Raw genomic sequence first — 21,048 nt, 5'->3', positions numbered from 1 at the left:
CTTTAGTGCTAGAAGAGGTGGAAAACCTTTAAGAAAAAGTCTTGGGTCGTCTCTTAGCTCTCAAGAACGAAACTTGCAGAAAAATAACGTTTTTGGATTTTAATCCCGAGATAAGTCGCGTCTGGGTTGCTACGACGGACCCCATCCCGCCACAGTGGCCCCATCCTGGCGGCTTGCGCGGAGACAGAACGTCGGAATTAGAGTTTCAAACCCCCATTTCACAACACACCTTCAACCTATGACATTCAAAAACTCCCCGCTCACGCTAAGATCAGTTTCGGGAGTTCTACTCACCCGAATTTGATTCTGTAAAGTCGTACGATTTTCTTAACATCTCAGTTATCCACTCATGTTATCAAAATCATAATTAGATCTCTCATTCATTACCAGATTTCCCTAGACCTCACATGACTCAGATTTCGTCCAAATCTGGATTAGGCAAGGAATTTTCAAGTCACTACTCAAAAGTTTTTCTGGTCCAATTCTTTCCCCATTGATTTTTTTTTATAACGACGGGATCAAATCGTTACAAATAATCTCAATGCAAGAAATATAGAATAATCACAGAAATAAAATAACAAGAAACTCTCAAAGTAATACCATAATTATAATATAAAAAAATAATTAAGGAGAACACTGAGCAGCCATGCTCTTTCATTGAAAAAATGATTAAACAAAAAGGCATAATCAATAATCATGTCCAACAGGATTTAAGCATATTTCTGTTTAATTATCCACTAACCACATTGGCCATTCTGGTAGAGCTTGCCAAATTTATTATCCCTTTTCGCTTCATTTCATTAAAGAATTTAATTGAAGAATCTGTTAAATAATATATTATTATTATTATCTAAAAAATAATAAGAATGATATTTGCAATTAATTTTGGTCAAAATAATTAATTATGTATTTATTAGCTTAATAACAACATTATCTGCTCTTATTTTTGGTCAAAATGTAACTGATTGCAAGCTTATCTTTATAAGTTGGGTTTTGGAGATGTCATGGGTCCTCATGGGCAGGCATACATAATTTGTATGCTTCTGAATGAAACAATTTGGTATAGCTAATTATGTATGAGATGCATTGAACATTATGTAGCTTTTTGAGTACATAATTTGTCTGCTTCTGAATGAAATAATTTGGTATAGCTAATTATGTATGAGATGCATTGAACATTATGTAGCTTTTTGAGTGTTTAGACACAGTTTCAGCTTATCGAGGACATGACCTTAGACATGAGATAGTGGACAACAAGGATTAGACTAGAAGATTAGTAGGTAGTAGTGCGCTATCTTGCTATCCGCCCATACTTGTAGTTGTAGTAGTATTGTTCCGATAGTTTCTTGTCCTTAATTTGATTTCTTTTGTTACTATAAAGTAACCTGCTTGAATTTGATATATTGATGTTGAAGCAAAGAGGTACTTCAAATATTTTCAGGCTTTGGCATTAATCATCATATCATCATATATATATATATGTGCGCGCGCGCGCTGCCCATCATGAAAAATTGGGACAAGTTTTAATAGTAATCTTGTGAACCATTATTGTTTGAATATGTACCATATAGTATTTTTTGTCATTTCGTATGAGACAAGAAATATTGGACAAACTATTGATACACACAAAAGTGATTTAATATGATCTAATATTTGTCAACAGTTTGGATTTTATGGACACAATAGGTAATTAATTAAAGATAAATAATGATTTAATAATAACCATTTGTTTGTTAATTTGTTCACTCAATTTGTTTCCAATTAGTATAATTAGGAGTAAAAAATTAGGGAAAATTGGAAATACACATGGAAACTAGCTAGAAGACAAAAAATAAGAAGATTTAGTTATACCAAGAAGTTTTCCGACAGAAAAAATAATGCATGCATTACCTTTATTTATTATAGATAACTTATTTGTTCAGATTTTCAATTGATTAGTCATACATTCTATTTGGTATTTTATATAACCATTATATGACAAATCATGGTACCATTAGCAATTGATGGTTTTGTAATGCATGCATTCATTAGCATGGTTAAAGAGATAATTTCCCTTCAAAATATTTTTTATATTCTTTTCACGGTATTTGTGGAGAGTATTTTTTGTAAACAATTTTTTTTAACAAAAATTATGCAATGCATATGATTTTCAATACACCAGACCAAATAATGCATAAAAAAATATAAGTGTAACTAATATTAACATACCTAATCTCAGTATTACTAATACAATCAAACTTAATAGTATCCATTTCCCCCTTAGTTATATTAAAAGTGGAAAGGTTCAAAGTACAAAGTTGAATTACCATTTTAACCCTACAATAAATCAAAATATTATAAAACAATAAATAATAGATAACATCCTTTAAAAGTTAAATAAACATTATCAGTTTCTCTTAATGTCCTGTCATGTACTAATGTGACCCCTCAACTTCTTCCTTAACTATATATGTAATTCATTAATTTGCAAGATACATAACAGGGAGAAAGCTCAAGCAGTTGGATAATGTCCATTTGTCCAGATTTCTTTTAATTGTATATAAATAGTATGTATTACTTATAAATTTGTAGTTCATATATTTTGCATGTATATAGTAGTAAATATTTTAGATTATTGTCTTTTCTTATTAGGGTCTTTCTAATATTTCATTTTTTTTTTTAATAGGGAAAGTATGACAAAAAGATATATTATTAGAATAACAATATTAATTATATGTAGATTGTGACAAAGGATTGTTGGAGTTGATGCTTCAATTATATTGTCATATGTTAATATCAATTAGTTTCTTATTCTTGATTTAAGGGTACACCTTCCACCTAATCTTTTATATAACTAAAATCTATTGAGTTGTTCAATTTTGCAGGTTTACACTTAGATCTAAGCACTCATTCAACAAAGAAATTTTAATAAGGGACAATACCAGTTTGTCATAGGATACAACAACACAGGGTTGAAGCTGCATCACAAACTCTAGTGCTAAAAGAAGTCAAGATGCCTAAATACCTAAACTAAATAATAGTCATCTAAAATGTCTATAGGCATCATAATATCATCAAATACTAATAGCTATATGGCTTTAAATGAGGACGATAACTAAATAGGCTTGTAAGGTCTTTTTGCAAACAGAGTCGTTACTTCAATGCCCTTGCTGCTCTGTGCTTCCAGTAGCCAGCCACTCAAGAGACAAGATGAACCAAAGAATATATAATATGAGCAAGGCACAAAACTAAATAAGAAAGGAACAAATACTACAAAATTTTCGAATAAAACTACTACTGTGGTGAAAGAAAGAGGTTGCTATTACACATTGATCCATTGATGGTTTCATCAAAAACATCATTATAACCATAAGCTGTCATCTAACATTGATTCAACATCAGAATCATGATCAAAAGGATTTTGCAAATACACAATATCGACATCAGACAGGAGGACACCGTAACCAAGCTGCAAAAACTCCCTCAAAATTCGGAACTTCACAGCGTGGTTGCCTCCACTTTTTCCAATAAAATCAACATTCTCATCAGGGTCCCTTTTATAAACTGGGACGTCATTTTCCTTGCAGAACTCCACTATAGCGTCATCTAAAGCCACGACTAGATAATTGGGAATACCGACTTTTTTAATACTGTTGAACCAAACCTCCAACATGGATTTCACATTTGAATTAGCAAGTGCAACTATGACCTCTTTGCCAACTGCAATCTCTGCCAAGAGCTTTGCTAATCTTGGGTTCACTGACTCATTAGGTATAACAGGAGGGTTAGTTCTCAAACTTTTGACAGTTCCAAAAGGTCCAGCTTGACACCACCAGTTGCTCCTGTGTACGACCATTTCCCTGCTGAGCCGCCTGAAGCTTTTGATTTAGCTCTCTCACCTGCTTTTGCAACTCTGCATTCTTCTTAGACAACTTCCTATTTTCAGATTTCATCATGTTTACCCGCTCCGTGGATTCACAGTTGGGCGAGTCAACCATTATTGGAAGCTAACTAAACTTCGAGTGCTATCATCATTTGGTTTTCCCAATTGTAGTCAAGCTCTCAAGTAGTTCAATAGTGAGAGGAAAAAGAGCTTCATTTCCCATTGCTTAGATGAAGTTTTGGTATCATATTAAGCAAAAAAGGACCTTCCCCTATTAACAAGAGTAGTTCTATTAGCAATGACATAGTGACTTCATCAGCTGGAAAACCTCTCTGGATGATTTCCTTCAAAAGGGTCATTGCTTCATTAGTTTTATTACTCTTGAGAAATCCATGCACAATAAGATTGGAAGTGGCATTGTTCAGTAAGCACCCATTGTCCTCCATTTTTCTTAGCAACTCTTTGGCTTCAACTACTAAACCTTCAATACAAAGTCCATTTACTGTTACATTGTATCTTATAACATCAGGATGCAACCCTACGGAATAAAGCTTATCAAAAATTGAACGAGCTCTATCAAGCTTTTGAATTTTAAAAAATCCATCATTGCCTGTATTGTAGATGAAAATATAAGTATCTTCTTTTTGTTTTTCCCACCTGTGAAAGAGGGACATTGCTTTTTCTACATGTCCATTTTTTAAATAACCATGAAGCATAATGCCACAAGTGTAAATGTCAGGACTATGGCCTGCATTTTGCATCTCAGTAAAGAAATTTTCAGAACACTCAACTCTACCAACTTCAAAAAGGCCTTGCAAGATAGTAGAATACGTAACAATGTCAGGTTTCAACCCCTTTTGCGAGATTTCACAATATAAATGCATGGCCTCATCTAATTTCTTCTGCTTGCAATATCCATTGACTAATATATTGTAACTAAAGATGTCAGGCTTGACACCAACATCAATCATAGAGTCTAAAACTCTCCTTGCTACATCTATTTCATCGCGCAAACAATACCCTTCCATTATAGTGTTAAAGGTAACCACATCGGGATGTTCACCTTTTTGGACCATTATCTTTAACACTTCCACAGCATCTTCAACCATCCCTTTTTTACAAAATGCATCTACCAACATGCTAAACGTGTGCACGTTCGGGAAAATATTAAGATACATCATCTCATCCAAAAGCATCCTAACTTTTTCCCACTGATCAAACTTACAGAAACCATCAACCAGTGAACTATACGTAAGTACATTCGGAGTAATCCCTTTTCGCTTCATTTCATTGAAAAGATTGAAAGCAGCACCTACCATTTGGTCTTTACAAAGCGCATCTACAACAATACTATACACAACTGTGTTAGGTTTGGCATCCCCTTGGTCCATTATCCTCAACAAACTAAGAGCTGTTTGAGTATGCCCTTGTTTACAAAGCCCATTCATGACTGTACCAAACATAACTTCATCCATCTTACAAATTTTCTCTTTCACCAGCTTCCTAAACAACCACATAGCATCCTGAATCTTATTTTGTTCAAAAAGTCCCCTCATAAGAGTACTGAAAGTAACCACATTAAACTGAACACCACTCTTGAAAAAAACACCCAATACCGAAAACCCATTTTCAGCACAACCCAGCAAGCAAAAAGAATTAATCACAATAGTCAAGATATAATCATCAAAGGGAATCCCTAACTTCCTCATCTCTTCGAAAAACGAAACAATAACAGAATATTCTTTCATATTAATCATCACCCTGAACAATTTTGCGAACTCTACAACAGAAGGAACTGGTTCTTTACGGACCAATTGATGAAAAACACAAACAGCATCGTTTAAATTATTCACATCTCTGAATTCCCTAAAAATTACAACTTTACGCTTCTTAGAAACCGATGGCTTTTTGCGAAACGAAGGATATTTAGAGGGAATAGAAGCGCACGAATGAAATATAGCTACATGGCCATGCGATAAAGCAGCAAACAGTTGGATTAAAGGGAAGAAATTACCTCTGTTGCATAAAGGTTTTCTCCATGAATGATAGAGCATGGCTGCTCTGTTTTCTCTAAGGTTAAAAGTAGCTCAAAATAAAGAACTTAAAAATGACGACAATAGGGCTAGAACAGAGGGAACAGAGGAGGGATTTTACTGGATAATCTTTCGCCCGATCCTTAATCATTTTCAGAATCATTGGCCTCAGCTTCCTCAAATCTACTTTCGGTTTCGAACTGAAGAATCTATAGTCACTTTGTAAATCATCTTCGTTTGCTGCCATAGCTGGCGATTTCTCAAAGCCATTGCAGCTCCGAGCTCAACATCGGAGAGAAGAAGAAGAACGAGCGACATACCTTAGCTTATGTGGGCTTGTATGAGAAAAGAGGCCCAACTCTGAATTATGTGAGAGCCCAACCTTTTGGATCTTCACAATATTCAAGACGTTAATTACATTTTATTCCAAAAGTTTTTCTAAATTACAAAAAAAGTCAAATTTGTTAGATGTATTTTTTGATTGTCTGATATATTCCAAATGATGGATTTCTTAATCCGAGAGGGAGTAGGAATTATCCGAGAGGGGAGAAATGTAATTTTTTTAAATGCTAAGGAATTTTAGAGATTATGATATTTTAAATTGTGTATTTATGTATTTTCCTGGTAAGTGATTGATATATATTATACAATTGAAAAGATAATTATTTAGGTTAATTCTTTTCTAAAAATTAACCATTTTTAATTTGGAATCTTTTTTCAAGTGAAACCTGGTCACATTATGTCGAAGTTCAATTTTTTTTCTTCAAGTGGAAAACACTAGTTTCAATCCAATTTCTAAAAGAAAAATTTGTATTGTTATTATGGAGAAAAAAATATAATTGAAAATGAAGAGGAGTCAAATATATTAGTTTATGGGTTTAAAATTTGAAATACTGATTGAGATATTATTTCAAATTGAGATTGTTGGTTTTAATGTGTGACCCAAATGTTTTAGATTTTATTACCAAATTAAATACCATCTAAATATGCTATTGCTTGCTATTGAAATAAGAAAATCTACTAAGACAATCATAATCTATCATTAAATTCTCAAATTTAGTTGATTAGTTATTCCGTTCGTTCATATTAGTTGTCCGCATTATTAAAAATTAGTTGTTCTAAATTATTTGTTAATAAATAAAATAAAGATACAATTAATTAAATATTTTCCATTTAACTCTTACAATTAGTTTTTTTTAGTTATAGTATAGTATTGTTATAATATACATTACAACATTATAAATCTCAAGGTATATAGTTACATAAATAATACACATATCATTATAAAAATACTGACTAATATACAATATAATATTAATACAAAATTAAACGTTTAGACTCTGGAACTTTTACTATTCTATCTTGATTGAAATGCATTTTTTTTTGTGTAATTGATTAACAAAGGTAGTTATTTGTATTTTTTAAAAAATATATATTTTTTCTAAATGTATAAAGTGTTAGTATGGTATAATTAAGATAATTTCTGAAAATCTGGATCATAATTCTCTATATGCGTTAAGTATAAGTTGAAGTTGAACAGATTAATATTACTAAAATAATCACTATTTTCCCGCCGAAGTTTTTCATTGAAAAATGTTCAGTGGTTATTTTCATAAATATTTGATTGAATTGGATGAGAAAAAATATTAATGTTTTTGTATGATTTTTTTTCTATTTTAATAAAATTTATTACTCTATATGCATTTTTCTGCTGAACTGATTCCATAAAAAATGAGTGAGAAAATTAGATTACATAACACAACCTTTCCTTTACTATGTATGGTGGACAAATCTTATTTCTAGTAGTGTAAAGTAACCAATTATCATAACGCAAAATACCAAAACAATTCATATTTTCTTATAGTGCTTTGTTTTGGTTACTTTTATCTAAATAGTATTCAGCACGGCAAACAAGACTTTGTAACTTCTTTTTATTCCTTTTTGTTACTGTCACAATATGAAGTCATTTTAAAGTCCATACTTTATAGTTTTAACAAATTTGGAAACTTTTTTTTTCTTAAGAAAAGAAGGAACAACAAATTATTTACTTGTATTTTTTTAACAATTAAATTATTTTAATTTGAAAATAATTATTTCAACAAAAAATCAATTTAAAATTTTATTAACTATATGAAATTTTACAAAATTTAGATTATTTTTCTTGATTAGAAGTGCTCCTAAAGAGTTGTTATTTATCAAATAAAAGACAATATTGATAACCTGCATCACGTGAATTTTTTAAAATTTTTTATGTCCTTTCAATATTGGTTGTTTTGGTAGAGTAGTAAACATAGGTCACATCTTCATAAATCAAGTGTTTGACAGTAATTAATTTGAATTAAGTCCATTTATTAGTTAACCCCTAAAGTCAGGATGTAGTTGAAGTTATATATAGACATAATAATAGAGAATAATAATTGGAGTTATATTTCTACAATTATAGATGCAAATGGGCATCCATGCTAAATTATTTCACACTTAATTCATTTATTTTTACTTGTTCAGTATTAACTTGACACATTCCTTAAAAGCAATAAATAAAATTATAAGTTTGTTGTGTTGCTCTTTGAATATAATACATTCGATGCTTTCATAAATACATTAAAAAATGATTATAACTGATAATAAGGATAACTAAATTACCTCTTGAGCTTTTAAAGTGAACGCTTATTTTTAGTATAGTAAATAAGTAAAACTAAGCGGAGAAAGTAATATTTATGTGTATTTGACCTTCTAAGTGAATCTGATTATACAATCATCCTTCTTTCTACCTCGAAAACCATACAATATTATTATTTCCTATGTTTGCTTTTACTTATTCATTTTGGAGTTTATATGTCTATCAAGAAATAGTAATTAAAATAATCATTTTATCATAATACTCATATTAATTGATGTTTAATATTGTGTCTTGAAAAATGATTTGAAGAATTATAAGTACACTACAATAAAAGAGATATTACAATAGATTTATTTTAGTGGCAATACTTAATATTGCCGCAAAAACATTTTAACGGCAATTGAAATATTATTATTATATTCAGTGTCACTGAAGCCTTTAACGACATTTATACAAAATACTAGTTATAAATATTTATATTTTTGGGTAATGCTAATTGGCCAAAAAATTTGGCTATAAATTTAAAAAGTCTATAATATCTTTTTTATTTTAAAATAAATTGATTTTTTCCCCATTTTTTAATTAAAAGGAATTAAAGTTAAAAGGGTAAAAATGTTTTTTTTAAAAAATAACATAGTGTGAAATATGTTATTTTACCATTTTGGCCAAATTTTTTGGCNTGCCGCAAAAATATTTTAACGGCAATTGAAATATTATTATTATATTCAGCGTCACTAAAGCTTTTAACTACATTTATACAAAATACTAGTTATAAATATTTATATTTATGGGTAATGCTAACTGGCCCGAAAATTTGGCCAGAAATTTAAAAAGTCTATAATATCCTTTTTATTTTAAAATAAACTGATTTTTTTCCTCATTTTTTAATTAAAAGGGATTAAAGTTAAAAGGGTAAAAATGTTCAAAAAAATAAATAACATAGTGTGAAATATGTTATTTTACCATTCTGGCCAAATTTTCTGGCTAAATTTTTCCCCCCTATATATATTATAGTCGTTAAATATAATATAATGATAATTATAATATTAACTTGCTACCACATTAGTGTTCTTTAAAAGTCTCTAATAATTTGACATAAATGACTTTTTGTCGACAAGAAATAAGTATGTGATCCAAGAAAATTAAAAGGGATTGTGACTACCAAAGTCTACATTTGTTACCTGCTCTTAACTTGATGACAATTTTGTTTACTTTATCACTCAATTTTAGAATTACGATTTACGAGCGATAAAATTAAATCATGAAAATATTAGATATATAAATGGCCTTTTCATTTATATTAGTATTGTTGATTTTGATATGATTAATTTGATATTTTGTTTGATTTATCATAAATAGTCAAACAATATGTGTCTGTGTATCAATATATGTTTCAAATTCAAAACTATTATGAGATTAGGAAAGAGAGGAGAGAGGGGCGCGAAATTCGGGAGAGAGAGGAGCTTGTGTGTATGTGTCTGTAATATGTGTATCTCAATTCCAATTAATATACAAATTATATATCTGAGATACAGTCTGTTCGCCTCTCTCCTTTTAAAATAGTTGTTGTGAATTGTAATTAGATAAATTATAACTACTATTCATAAATATTGTGCAAACTATATTTATTTGTGAAAGATCTTCTTTATAACTATTGTTCAAACTACAACTATTTATGAAAACTCCTCTCATAATTCCTGCCAAAGTTGTTGTAATTTAGGGATTATCAGCCCAATTATCAATACAATGAGCCCTGGTGAGACTGAGCGGCCCACCAAATCTACAACCCAGTAATCCACGGGCCTTTCGGCCCATATTGAAATATTTCCACCTACATTTGAAGCAAAATGATTTGTGAAATTGACATGCATACACAAAAATTAGGGAAACTAACGTAAATCTCAAAAGTTTAGAAGCTAATTACTTAGATATACTCTAGTTTGCAGAATTATGTATCTTATCATATTTTGGTGGATTCAAATATGTTAGATACATCAGATATATGTATCTAGGGATTCATGAGGTTAAAATTGAGTGTAATTTGTTCTTGATACATTGTATCCAAGTGGATTTTCATGTATTTGAGATACATAACAAATCTCGCTTGCCTCTCTCCTATCTTGCTCGCTACTCTCCTATGTATTCAATATCTCATATACATGCAAATCACACCATATACATATAAAATACATAACAAAATCTCGCTCACTTCTCTCTCTATTTTAGTGTATCTAGTAGCAGAAATACATGTATTGAAGTGTATATTCTTCAATATATGGTAAAAAATTCTTAATTAGTGGTAAAATACATAATATTTTGAAAGAATATATATATATAAAAGGGAAACTTACATAAATATACTATATTAAAAAAATATTTACCATTTATAGCAATAACATTTTTTTTTCACTTGATTACTGTTAATACATTTATAATACACTTTTACTACATATTACATAGAACAATTTATAGAACACATATAATACAAGTTTTGTTCATGGATAATACATTTGTCACACATTTTAATACACTTATAATACGATGTGTCAATTTCTTACCAAATAAACATAATATATTTTAAAAGAACAATGATATTACATATATATTGAATACATAATTCACTTTTAATACATATTGTAGATTTAATATAATATTGCTATGTATTGCTATAAATGGTAATAAATAAAAAGTATCGCAAAAATCAGTAATTATTTATAAAAAGTATCGATCAATGTAATTTTTCCTATATAAAATTAGAAAATGTCACCTTCTCTCCAAATGTCACACAACTAATCCACAACCTTGAACTCTATTTACAGCTTTTCTGGCCTAATATCAAAGATTAAAAAAAAAAAAAAGGTTTATGTTAGTCATAGGTTCATAGAAAGCAAAACAAAATTAATTGTTGTTTGTTCATTAAAAGATAGGCAGCATATCAAACAAAACTAAGTTTGCTTTCCGAACACAGGGTGGGAATAGTACTCATTCATCCTTAACCAGAGGTCTCGGTGTTAAGACTTGGATATGAGAGTCACCTTTGTTAGGAAAAACTTTACCTTTTACTGTGGGACTTCCTGACGCAAATTTGGATTAGTCTGACTCCATAAGGGTACCAAACAAACCAAAAGGTAAAAAGAGTAGCTTTCACAACTGGTTATAGTTCTACTAAGTAAAAGGGGATGAGCAATCTGTATGCATATACCTCCTTATCCCAATTAGTGCATATATTTATCGCGATAAGCGCCACATTTTGCACCAGCAATGCACAAATGATCCCCATCCATAGTCCCTAAAAGTATGAACATAAATCAAAGACAACGATCGATGAGATTTGATTCGGAGTAGTTAGTTTTGAGGGAATGTTAAAAGAGTAATAGAGATGTACCATGCCTCCAGTATCGAAAACGAATGCAAAGAGAACAGAAGAAGGTAATCCCACAACATAATAAGCTCCAAGATTGATAAATGCACAGAGTTTTTGCCATCCACATCCTCTAGCAGCCCCTGGAAAAAAAAATAATGCAAAATGAGCATACTCCTCTAGCATGTAACGTTGTCGTTCTTAATACAGCAAACGAAAGATCAGTCGAGTACTTTTCAACCTGAAAGTACACATTGGAAGCCATCCAAGAAATCAGATAAGGCAAGCAAAGGCAATATCTTGGCAACGTATTTGATCACTTCTTCTTCGTTGCTGTATATTTTCCCCCATACAAAACGAACCAAAATAGTGGTGGTCGCGATTATCAATCCTACTGATATGGCCACTATCACGACAACATGTAAAGCTAATCGTGCTCTTTGTGGACGACCAGCCCCCAATTCATTTGAAACTCTTGTGCTGATAGAAACAATTAGTTTAAGTTCATACATATCAGATCACATGAGCACCGTGCATCGACTTACCTTATAGCACTACCAAGTCCAACTGAAACCATGTACACCATCCAACAAGTATTGAGACTGAAAAGAATTTCAAAAGAACTTGTGTAAAGGTATACGTACGAAGAAAAATAAACAATAAGAAGGATGTTAATAGAACACGAACCTTATCGATAACACTGATGTCTCTAATTTAGGATTAGGGAGAAGGCCAGATAACAGAACAACCATCTCAAATGACCAATATTCGAAACTGAAACCAGAGCGATAATACGTTAACAGATATGGCTAGTAATGGATTGGAAAGAATAAGAACATCTATGCATAAACACGTTAATGAGTAAGTACATTGAACATATTGATTAATGAAAAAGAATGAGATTACACTTACCAAATCATAACAGCAGAAGGAATGGCAAGCTTGATAAAATCCAGAATGTCGTCCACAGCTTCCTTTGAAAAACCAGTCCAAGTTTTTCTACAAGCCGGGGAAAATTTAACATAACCAGCTAATAAAAACACGTTAATCCAATACGAAATGACATTAGCCAAAGCAACTCCCTTGATTCCAAGATCAATCTTGAACACGAAAAGCCAACATATAAGAATGTGTAACAAAGCCGTGAAACCAGAAGTCAACATCATGGGCATCACTATATTTTGAGTCTGTAGAAATCTGTTGAGGCATTGAAGGATGCCATACGCGAAAAGGCCTGGGATCATCCATCGATTGAATTGTCCTGCTTCGTTAGATATATCACGGTCTTGACCACAAGCTATGAGAATTGTGCTGGTGTTGAACCATATCAGTAAAAGCAAAATGCTCAAGGAAAGAAGAACTAGCATTGCTCTTTGTGTGTAAATGCCAAGCATATGGTATTGCTTAGCTCCATACGCTTGCCCACATAGTGTTTCCAGTGCACTTCCCATTCCTAACTACCAAAAAAATCGTGAAAATCAAGGAATGAAACTTCGAGATGAGAAAGGAACTAGCTCCCAACTAGCTCATTCGGGCACAGAGGTGGACTCGTCTATTCTGCTAGTTCAACCGAACCTTGTTACTTTAGGCTCAAACTATGTATACATATAAGAAAAAAATGGGGAATTCCCTATCTCTGAGTGTGATTTGAACTATTGGTTTACGTAATTGGAAATAACTATTAGTTTTGCAACCAAAAACTATAAATCCATCACTAATCCAATTTGAGTAACTCTGTAGGATAAACCTCAACACGAGAAAATGAAGAGCAACAACATCAAGTGATTGAGTTCAGTAGCTCCTCATATAAAATTATCGACCCCGGAGATATAGTAATAATAATAAGAAGACAAAATTGTTTCTAGCACCGAAATCAGACACATTAATCACACTTCGAATCCAACTCTTAATCATGGATTCACCTCTATTCGAGCTGCACACAAATCCAATCAATAACCATTCAACATGATTTGAACAAACAATAGCAAAATGACACATGCTATCACATTTTTGAATCCACTAACTCTACATCATGAATTCACCTCTATACATTTAGTTTTATTTTCTAAGTGTATCTACTTCTTCTTTTTTAATATCATGACACCCCTCAGTAAAATTCCTAGCTTCGCCACTATGTGCAACATACAAATCCAATCAATAACCATTAAGCATGTTTTGAACAAATTATTAGTAATTTGAATCCACTAACTCTAGATCATGAATTCTCCTCTGTACATTTAGTAAAGTCAACTTTTAGTTTTATTTTTTTTAATATTATGACACCCCTCAGTGAAAATCTTGGCTTCGCCACTGCTGCACATCCAATCAATAACCATTCAAGATGATTTGAACAATCAATAGTAACTAACAAAAGAAGTTAACTTACCAAAACACTGAATCCAGTGACTGAAGCAAAAGAAGTAGCCATAGAAGCACCAGAGAGAGGCAATTCACCCAAATGACCAACAAACATGATGCTAATAACTTGAAGACAATATTGCAGAATATTAACTGCTATAAGAGGGACAGCAAGTCCTAATTGCCTCTTTATTTCTTCAATGATTTCTCCTCTACAATATTCTTGTTCATTATTAGTAGTAATAGTATCAAAATCATGGTTTGTTTCTTGATTTGACAATAATGGAACTTGTAGACTTGAGCTTTGACCTTCCATTTTTTTTTTGTTGATTCAAGAAAGTAAGAGGGATCTTAATCATCAATTTACTGGTTGATCCTTAGTAAACATTTGGACAAGGATTTATCACATTATAAAATTGTGGGGTTCCTACCATAGATAGAGATCTAACAAGACCCTCAATAAATAATACTTCTTTCGTTTCTTTCGTTTTATTTTATGTGACATTGTTTGATTAGACGTACAATTTTATTATATTTATCAAATTGTCTTTATTAAAATTATTTGTGTTTACTTTTAGCTAATAGGATCGAATAAGAGTAAAGTGGTAATGATGTATTAAATAGTCGTCAAACAAGGAGATTGTGACGGTCTTTTTCTAGACGAACTAAAAAGGAAATGACATGATATAAATTGGGATGAACAAAGTAATATATTTTTATATTTAATACTTTCGTTTATAAAAAAATATAAAAGGTTGATACAATATCATATCATATTTGTGTTTATAAAAAAGTTATATAAGGTTGATACAATATCATATCATATTTGTGTTAGATATGGAGTAATAAAAATATCTTTAATATGTTATTTGTATGTCAAAAAGATATTGAATTTAGTATTATGTCAATAGTAACAATAATATACCTAGTGAAAGAAATTTTGGATGGCTAGATGTCACGACCCAAGCCTAGGGCCTAGACGTGACCGGCGAATAGGGAATCNAATATCTTTAATATGTTATTTGTATGTCAAAAAGATATTGAATTTAGTATTATGTCAATAGTAACAATAATATACCTAGTGAAAGAAATTTTGGATGGCTAGAATATGGTATGCTGACCTTATCGCTACCTCATGAATGTAGAGAAACTGTTTTCGAAAGATCCTTGATTCAAGTGTAACAATTTCAAGAATAAAGAAAAGGAAAACAATGAAGAGAACTCAACAACTTAGAAGAGAAACAATGCAAAGCCTACAAGAAAATAATAATATGAACAGTAACAAAATAGTGCAGTAGTCGAAACACAATAAACATATGATGATAGATATCAAAAACTAGAAACACAAAAATATAGCTAGTACAATGATACACCAATCTTGAATCCTTGAAAGTAAGACAATACTCCACTACCTACTAATCTTCTACTCTAATACGTGACCTCCACGTCCTTCTATCTAATGCCATATCTTTGATAATCTGAAGTTGCGTTGTGCCTTATCTATTCATTCATCTCCAATGTTTTTCCAATTTACTTCTCCCTCTCCTCGTGCTTATTGCATCCAAGTTCCAATCCTCTTCCACCTCCTTAGTGGGACGTTTGCACATCCCCACTTCACATGTCCAAACAATCTCAATCTTGTTTTCCTCACATTCATCTCAACATCTTCATTTCACAATATACATTTATGAACATGAGAGTTTTTAATTGGCCACCGCTCTACCCCATACAACAAACGTTCATCTATCTATACTCTATAAAACTCTCATGGTCAGAAGACTCCGGAGGCAAGCCTCCTCTTCATCCATGCCGGATCAATACGATGCGTGATATTATCATCAATTTCCATATCAATATTACTATGACAATAATATATCAATTTTATTATTATTATTTACACAAAATTATATTTATTTTAGCATTAATTTTTATTATTTTACAATAATATTTTATTAATGATTGATTTAGTAAAAATAAGGACTTCCAAATTATTCGCCAAAAAAGTTGGAATAAAAGCTAAAAAAAATAATTTAAAAAATGCAAATGCTCTTCGGTTTTTCAGCAGAGTAAAAGCAGTAAACGGATCTCACATACACACACAGTGGGCTCTTGTTAAATCAACTCTTCACATTTCAAAACAAACCCTAGCTGTCCTTTTTTTCATTTTCTCTCTCTACTCTTTCTCTCTCTACACTTCCATGGCTTCCCGGAGGCTTATCGCCTCTCTCCTCCGTTCGTCGGCTCAACGTGGTGCCGGCAGCGGTGGTGGTCCAATTTCCCGATCATCAATAGCAAACTCCATTGCTAGACCTGCTTCACGCGCATCCCCTAAAGGATTTCTCTTAAACCGTGCTGTACAGTACGCTACCTCCGCAGCAGCTCCGGCGTCTAAGCCATCAACACCGCCGAAGTCATCTGGTACTGAAGCTAGTGGAAAAATTACAGATGAGTTTACAGGTGCTGGTGCGATCGGGAAGGTTTGTCAGGTTATTGGTGCTGTGGTGGATGTGAGATTTGATGATGGATTGCCTCCAATTCTTACTGCTCTTGAGGTGTTGGATAATCAGATCCGACTTGTGCTTGAGGTTGCTCAGCATTTGGGTGAGAATATGGTTAGGACTATTGCTATGGATGGTACTGAAGGACTTGTTCGTGGTCAACGTGTGCTTAATACTGGTTCTCCTATCACCGTGAGTGATCAGAATTCCTTGTCGTTTTTTTTTCATTTTCAAATATTCGTGCTTTACTTGTTTAAAAGATTGCATTTTTTTTCTGAAGGGTCAAAACTTGAATATTAGCGTTGTAGGAGCTGTATATATTATACATTGTTGAAAGTGCTTTCAGATCTTAATGCAGGAGATCTGTAGTTCTATTATAGTTCACAAAACTGCAATACGGTTGAATCATCTAATGTAATAGTTATCTGTTTAGGAAGAGTAAATCAATGAACAGTCGATCACACTTCAATCCCAAGTTAGTTGGGGTATTCATTCTGTTACATTTGGCACATTGCATCCGAACAGCTTCTGAGAGTTCCAAACAACCAATCCCAAGTTATAGATTTTTCTGCACAAAACCTATACCTATCCTTGTGATTTGTTGCGAGAGTTTTGAATAAAATAGTACCTTTAAGTGGAAAGTGGGCTATTACTTCTCAAGGTGTTGAATTCATCTGTGCTCATGATTTAGTGTACAGTTTGAAAGAGACTTGGCACTGCTAAGCTGTAGGAGTTTACTACCATGGGAGTGGATCGCTCATGTATCACTGTTATACTGTTGGAGTTTATTACTATGGGAGTGGATCACTCATGTGGCACTGTTAAACTGTTGGAGTTTATTACTATGGGAGTGGATCACTCACGTGGCACTGTTAAACTGTTGGAGTTTATTACTATGGGAGTGAATCACTCATGTTTTCTTATGATCACCAGAAGACTTCCATCACTCATGTCTCCCCACATTATTTTGTTTTTTCTCTTAGAATTTATGCTGGGGTATGGTGACTGTGCTTTGGTTTTGTTGTAATGGTATCTTCTAATTGTTTTTGCTCTTAGTATCTTCATTTTGGCTGCTGCCTGTCTTGTCAAAGTTTTCCTTGTATAACAGATTGTTTACGTTTAGTTTAGGTTGGACCTATTTAGTTTGTTTTGAGCTTGATGGTTTCCCCTTCTTGTGATGACAGGTTCCTGTCGGTCGATCCACACTTGGCCGTATCATGAATGTCATTGGAGAGGCAATTGATGAGAGAGGCCCAATTAGTAAGTCGGAATTTCTGTGGATATACCGTATTCTAATTTATCCATTGGACTAAAATTCTTATCTATCCATAAGAATGGTTCTGATAATTTGCATCTTAATCTGTAAAATGGTTACAGCAACCGATCACTTTTTGCCAATCCATCGTGAAGCTCCTGCCTTTGTTGAGCAAGCCACTGAACAACAAATTCTTGTCACTGGTATTAAGGTACTTGCTTCAGTTCTTATTTTCTTGGGCGGTATATTTTTGCACTCCATCCAAATTGCTGCATTCACTAATGATTCCTCTGCTACTGCTTTTTATTGAACTTAATAATGATGACCATTCTATCATTATTGTACTTTTGGTCAGGTTGTTGATCTTCTTGCTCCATACCAAAGAGGAGGGAAAATTGGGCTGTTTGGTGGTGCTGGTGTTGGCAAAACTGTGCTTATTATGGAGCTTATTAACAATGTCGCCAAAGCACATGGTTAGGATTGGTTTCTTTGTACCTCCTTATAGGTCATATAAAAGTCACTGCAAAGCTGATCAGTTGGATGACTTGACTATACAGGTGGTTTCTCTGTCTTTGCCGGTGTTGGTGAACGAACTCGAGAGGGTAATGATTTGTACCGAGAAATGATTGAAAGTGGTGTCATCAAGCTAGGCGAGAAGCAAGTTAGTTTAATCAAAATTATTTTCTCTGCCTCTTTATCTCGTATTGTTTTTATCTTTGCGTTGCTGACATATTATGATCTCAAACTATTTCAGAGTGAAAGCAAGTGTGCCCTTGTATACGGTCAAATGAATGAGCCCCCTGGTGCTCGTGCACGTGTTGGACTTACTGGTTTGACCGTGGCTGAGCACTTCCGAGATGCCGAGGGGCAGGATGTGCTTCTCTTTATTGACAATATTTTCAGGTTTACTCAGGTAGGCTTATCTTTAAAAGTCCATGTATAAATTTTGCTTATTTTGTAAAACCTGACTGTGGCACTATCTGCATCTTGTATTGAAATAGGCTAACTCAGAAGTGTCTGCTTTGCTTGGTCGTATCCCATCTGCTGTGGGTTATCAACCAACTTTGGCTACGGATCTTGGAGGTCTTCAAGAACGTATTACCACCACCAAGAAAGGTTCTATTACATCCGTCCAAGCTATTTATGTGCCTGCTGATGACTTGACAGATCCAGCTCCCGCTACAACCTTTGCTCACTTGGATGCCACAACTGTCTTGTCCCGTCAGGTATAATGCCATTGTTTGACCTGGTGGTGTAATTTTATCAACTTTCTCAGTTGATGGAGTTTATTTAAATTTGGTCATTACATTTCTTTTTGGATGCCAGATTTCTGAGCTTGGTATCTATCCTGCTGTCGATCCACTTGATTCTACATCCCGTATGCTCTCACCTCACATTTTGGGAGAGGATCACTACAATACTGCCCGTGGGGTGCAGAAAGTTCTTCAAAATTACAAGAATCTTCAAGATATTATTGCCATTTTGGGTATGGATGAGCTTAGTGAAGATGATAAGATGACTGTTGCCCGTGCACGTAAAATCCAAAGGTTCCTCAGTCAGCCTTTCCACGTTGCTGAAGTTTTCACTGGTGCCCCTGGAAAGTATGTCGACTTGAAGGAGAGCATTAATAGTTTCCAGGTAATTAATCTCCTCAATCTTCAACTTATTTGTCAGTTTATGTTCATTGTCATTTGAACTTTAAAATATGAGATATTGTATGTTTGTTGCATCTAATTGTTGTATGGAGGCTTTCTCATGCTGCTAGTATGCTACGTGACTAGAAGTTCCTTTTACCTTCCCTCTCTTTTGTATGTGATGAACTACTGAATTTATTAGTCGCTCTCATATTATCATACATGCTATAAAACCTCGTTGACATGTTAAAATCTTAATTATTCATGTGATGCAACTTTCCCTGTTTTTCTGCTGATAATTGGAGTTGAGCATCTCCCATTACTTTCCCTTGTCTACTGCAAGAATGTGCAGTGCTACAGTATGTAATTGACCTTTCTTCATGGTTTTTATGATGCTGATGAGTGCTTTTCAAATTTTTGCAACTCCCCATTCCAAAAAAAGAGGACTTTTTTCTTTCTTTTTTGCCCTTGAATTGAAGATTGTCAACAACTTTAGGTACCTTCTTTCTGTTGGTTGATCTAACTTTGTTGCTGTTTGGTCCTATGTTGATGAACTCTTTGTTAATATCTTTTGACAGGGAGTGTTGGATGGCAAATATGATGACCTTTCAGAGCAATCGTTTTATATGGTTGGTGGTATCGATGAGGTCATTGCCAAGGCAGAGAAGATTGCAAAGGAATCTGCTGCCTAGATAGATCATAAAAATCAGTGACTTTCTTTTGTTCTCTTCACCAAAATAATTTAGTTTGTGACATTTTGCTTTCTTTTTGGGAGGGCCAAGGGGTCCAAAATCTACTTTTTGTTTCATCTTTTCCAATGCGGGATTGTTATAGAGAGACAAGCTGCAGCCAAGGACGTTGTCGCCAAACCCCCTGCTCTGTTATGTCACATAATAAGGGGGTAAATGGCGAACTTGTATATGTTACTTCCATGTCTTTTTCGAGAATTTTTGATGCTCCAATTATCAAATGTCTTCTAAATCAACTTCTTTTTCCAATTATTCTTCATTTCATGGCCGATATCATCTTTCTTTGTGCAGTGATCATCTTATCTACACTTTAGGAGTCATTTATCTCCAGTAATATTTGCTATTCTTCAAGAGTTGTACTGATTTTCTGGACATGTGTGTTGGTGCAGCCAACTTCTTGTCACTTCCTAAGTATGTTGTCATAGATAATATCTAGTTGTTTCACATTGTGATTTCATAGAGAAGTACAGAAAACTCCCATAAACTTAAAATTCGTTCGGATCCTCTTACATGTTCAATTTCTTTTTGGTGGTTTCTTTAGAGATCTTTATCATTAATGCAACCTTCATTTTGACGCAAATTATTAGTTTTATCTTGATTGTGAACTATTGATAGCCTTAGAAATATTCTTTTACATTTTCGATCTGCTACATGACACATCAAGTAATCTCAAATTCT

At 33.0% G+C, this 21,048-nt stretch overlaps 3 protein-coding genes and 1 pseudogene across 4 annotated transcripts; 1 reads left to right on the top strand and 3 right to left on the bottom strand.

The window, feature by feature from the left end:
- Positions 1-3,273: 3,273 nt before the first annotated feature.
- On the bottom strand, positions 3,274-3,977 carry LOC125856267 (arabinosyltransferase RRA3-like; annotated as a pseudogene).
- A 97-nt stretch (positions 3,978-4,074) lies between these two features.
- LOC125856838 (putative pentatricopeptide repeat-containing protein At1g12700, mitochondrial) lies at positions 4,075-6,238 on the bottom strand. The gene is made up of 2 exons (XM_049536482.1): positions 6,017-6,238; positions 4,075-5,932 (listed from the first exon to the last, which is right to left on the bottom strand). The coding sequence occupies exon 2, from the start codon at positions 5,914-5,916 to the stop codon at positions 4,075-4,077; it is 1,842 nt and encodes a 613-aa protein (XP_049392439.1). The 5' UTR covers positions 5,917-5,932; positions 6,017-6,238.
- A 3,988-nt stretch (positions 6,239-10,226) lies between these two features.
- Positions 10,227-14,565, bottom strand: LOC125856820 (protein DETOXIFICATION 16-like). 2 transcript variants are annotated; one of them, XM_049536464.1, is made up of 9 exons: positions 14,263-14,565; positions 12,789-13,333; positions 12,564-12,650; positions 12,422-12,478; positions 12,118-12,356; positions 11,901-12,019; positions 11,718-11,804; positions 11,283-11,344; positions 10,227-10,346 (listed from the first exon to the last, which is right to left on the bottom strand). In XM_049536464.1, exons 1-8 carry the CDS (start codon positions 14,548-14,550, stop codon positions 11,297-11,299), a joined length of 1,470 nt encoding a protein of 489 aa, XP_049392421.1. In that variant the 5' UTR covers positions 14,551-14,565; the 3' UTR covers positions 10,227-10,346; positions 11,283-11,296. The 2 variants fall into 2 exon arrangements, with proteins under 2 accessions (XP_049392421.1, XP_049392420.1); XM_049536463.1 differs by having other exon boundaries at positions 10,328-10,346; positions 12,789-13,329; positions 14,263-14,440.
- A 1,756-nt stretch (positions 14,566-16,321) lies between these two features.
- LOC125857187 (ATP synthase subunit beta, mitochondrial) lies at positions 16,322-20,599 on the top strand. The gene is made up of 9 exons (XM_049536871.1): positions 16,322-16,924; positions 17,917-17,992; positions 18,110-18,198; positions 18,343-18,460; positions 18,545-18,648; positions 18,742-18,900; positions 18,989-19,213; positions 19,314-19,625; positions 20,200-20,599. The coding sequence occupies exons 1-9, from the start codon at positions 16,433-16,435 to the stop codon at positions 20,311-20,313; spliced, it is 1,689 nt and encodes a 562-aa protein (XP_049392828.1). The 5' UTR covers positions 16,322-16,432; the 3' UTR covers positions 20,314-20,599.
- Positions 20,600-21,048: the final 449 nt, after the last annotated feature.

This window comes from Solanum stenotomum, chromosome 2 (genome assembly GCF_019186545.1).
Source record: "Solanum stenotomum isolate F172 chromosome 2, ASM1918654v1, whole genome shotgun sequence".
In the NCBI taxonomy this organism is placed as follows: Eukaryota; Viridiplantae; Streptophyta; class Magnoliopsida; order Solanales; family Solanaceae; genus Solanum; species Solanum stenotomum.
Note: the sequence above shows the minus strand (reverse complement) of the source record. Positions and strands in the feature narration are given on the sequence as shown.

Bases quoted from the DNA above. Each gene is read 5' to 3' on its own strand.
- LOC125856838 (XM_049536482.1), bottom strand. From the start codon at position 5,916: ATGCTCTATCATTCATGGAGAAAACCTTTATGCAACAGAGGTAATTTC.
- LOC125856820 (XM_049536464.1), bottom strand. From the start codon at position 14,550: ATGGAAGGTCAAAGCTCAAGTCTACAAGTTCCATTATTGTCAAATCAA. The intron at 12,479-12,563 runs GTTCGTGTTCTA...AATTCTTTTCAG, and splicing joins ACATCAGTGTTATCGATAAG to TCTCAATACTTGTTGGATGG. The intron at 11,345-11,717 runs GTATATGCATAC...CTTTGATATTAG, and splicing joins GCACTAATTGGGATAAGGAG to GCCAGAAAAGCTGTAAATAG.
- LOC125857187 (XM_049536871.1), top strand. From the start codon at position 16,433: ATGGCTTCCCGGAGGCTTATCGCCTCTCTCCTCCGTTCGTCGGCTCAA. The intron at 18,199-18,342 runs GTACTTGCTTCA...ACTTTTGGTCAG, and splicing joins TTCTTGTCACTGGTATTAAG to GTTGTTGATCTTCTTGCTCC. The intron at 18,901-18,988 runs GTAGGCTTATCT...GTATTGAAATAG, and splicing joins ATATTTTCAGGTTTACTCAG to GCTAACTCAGAAGTGTCTGC.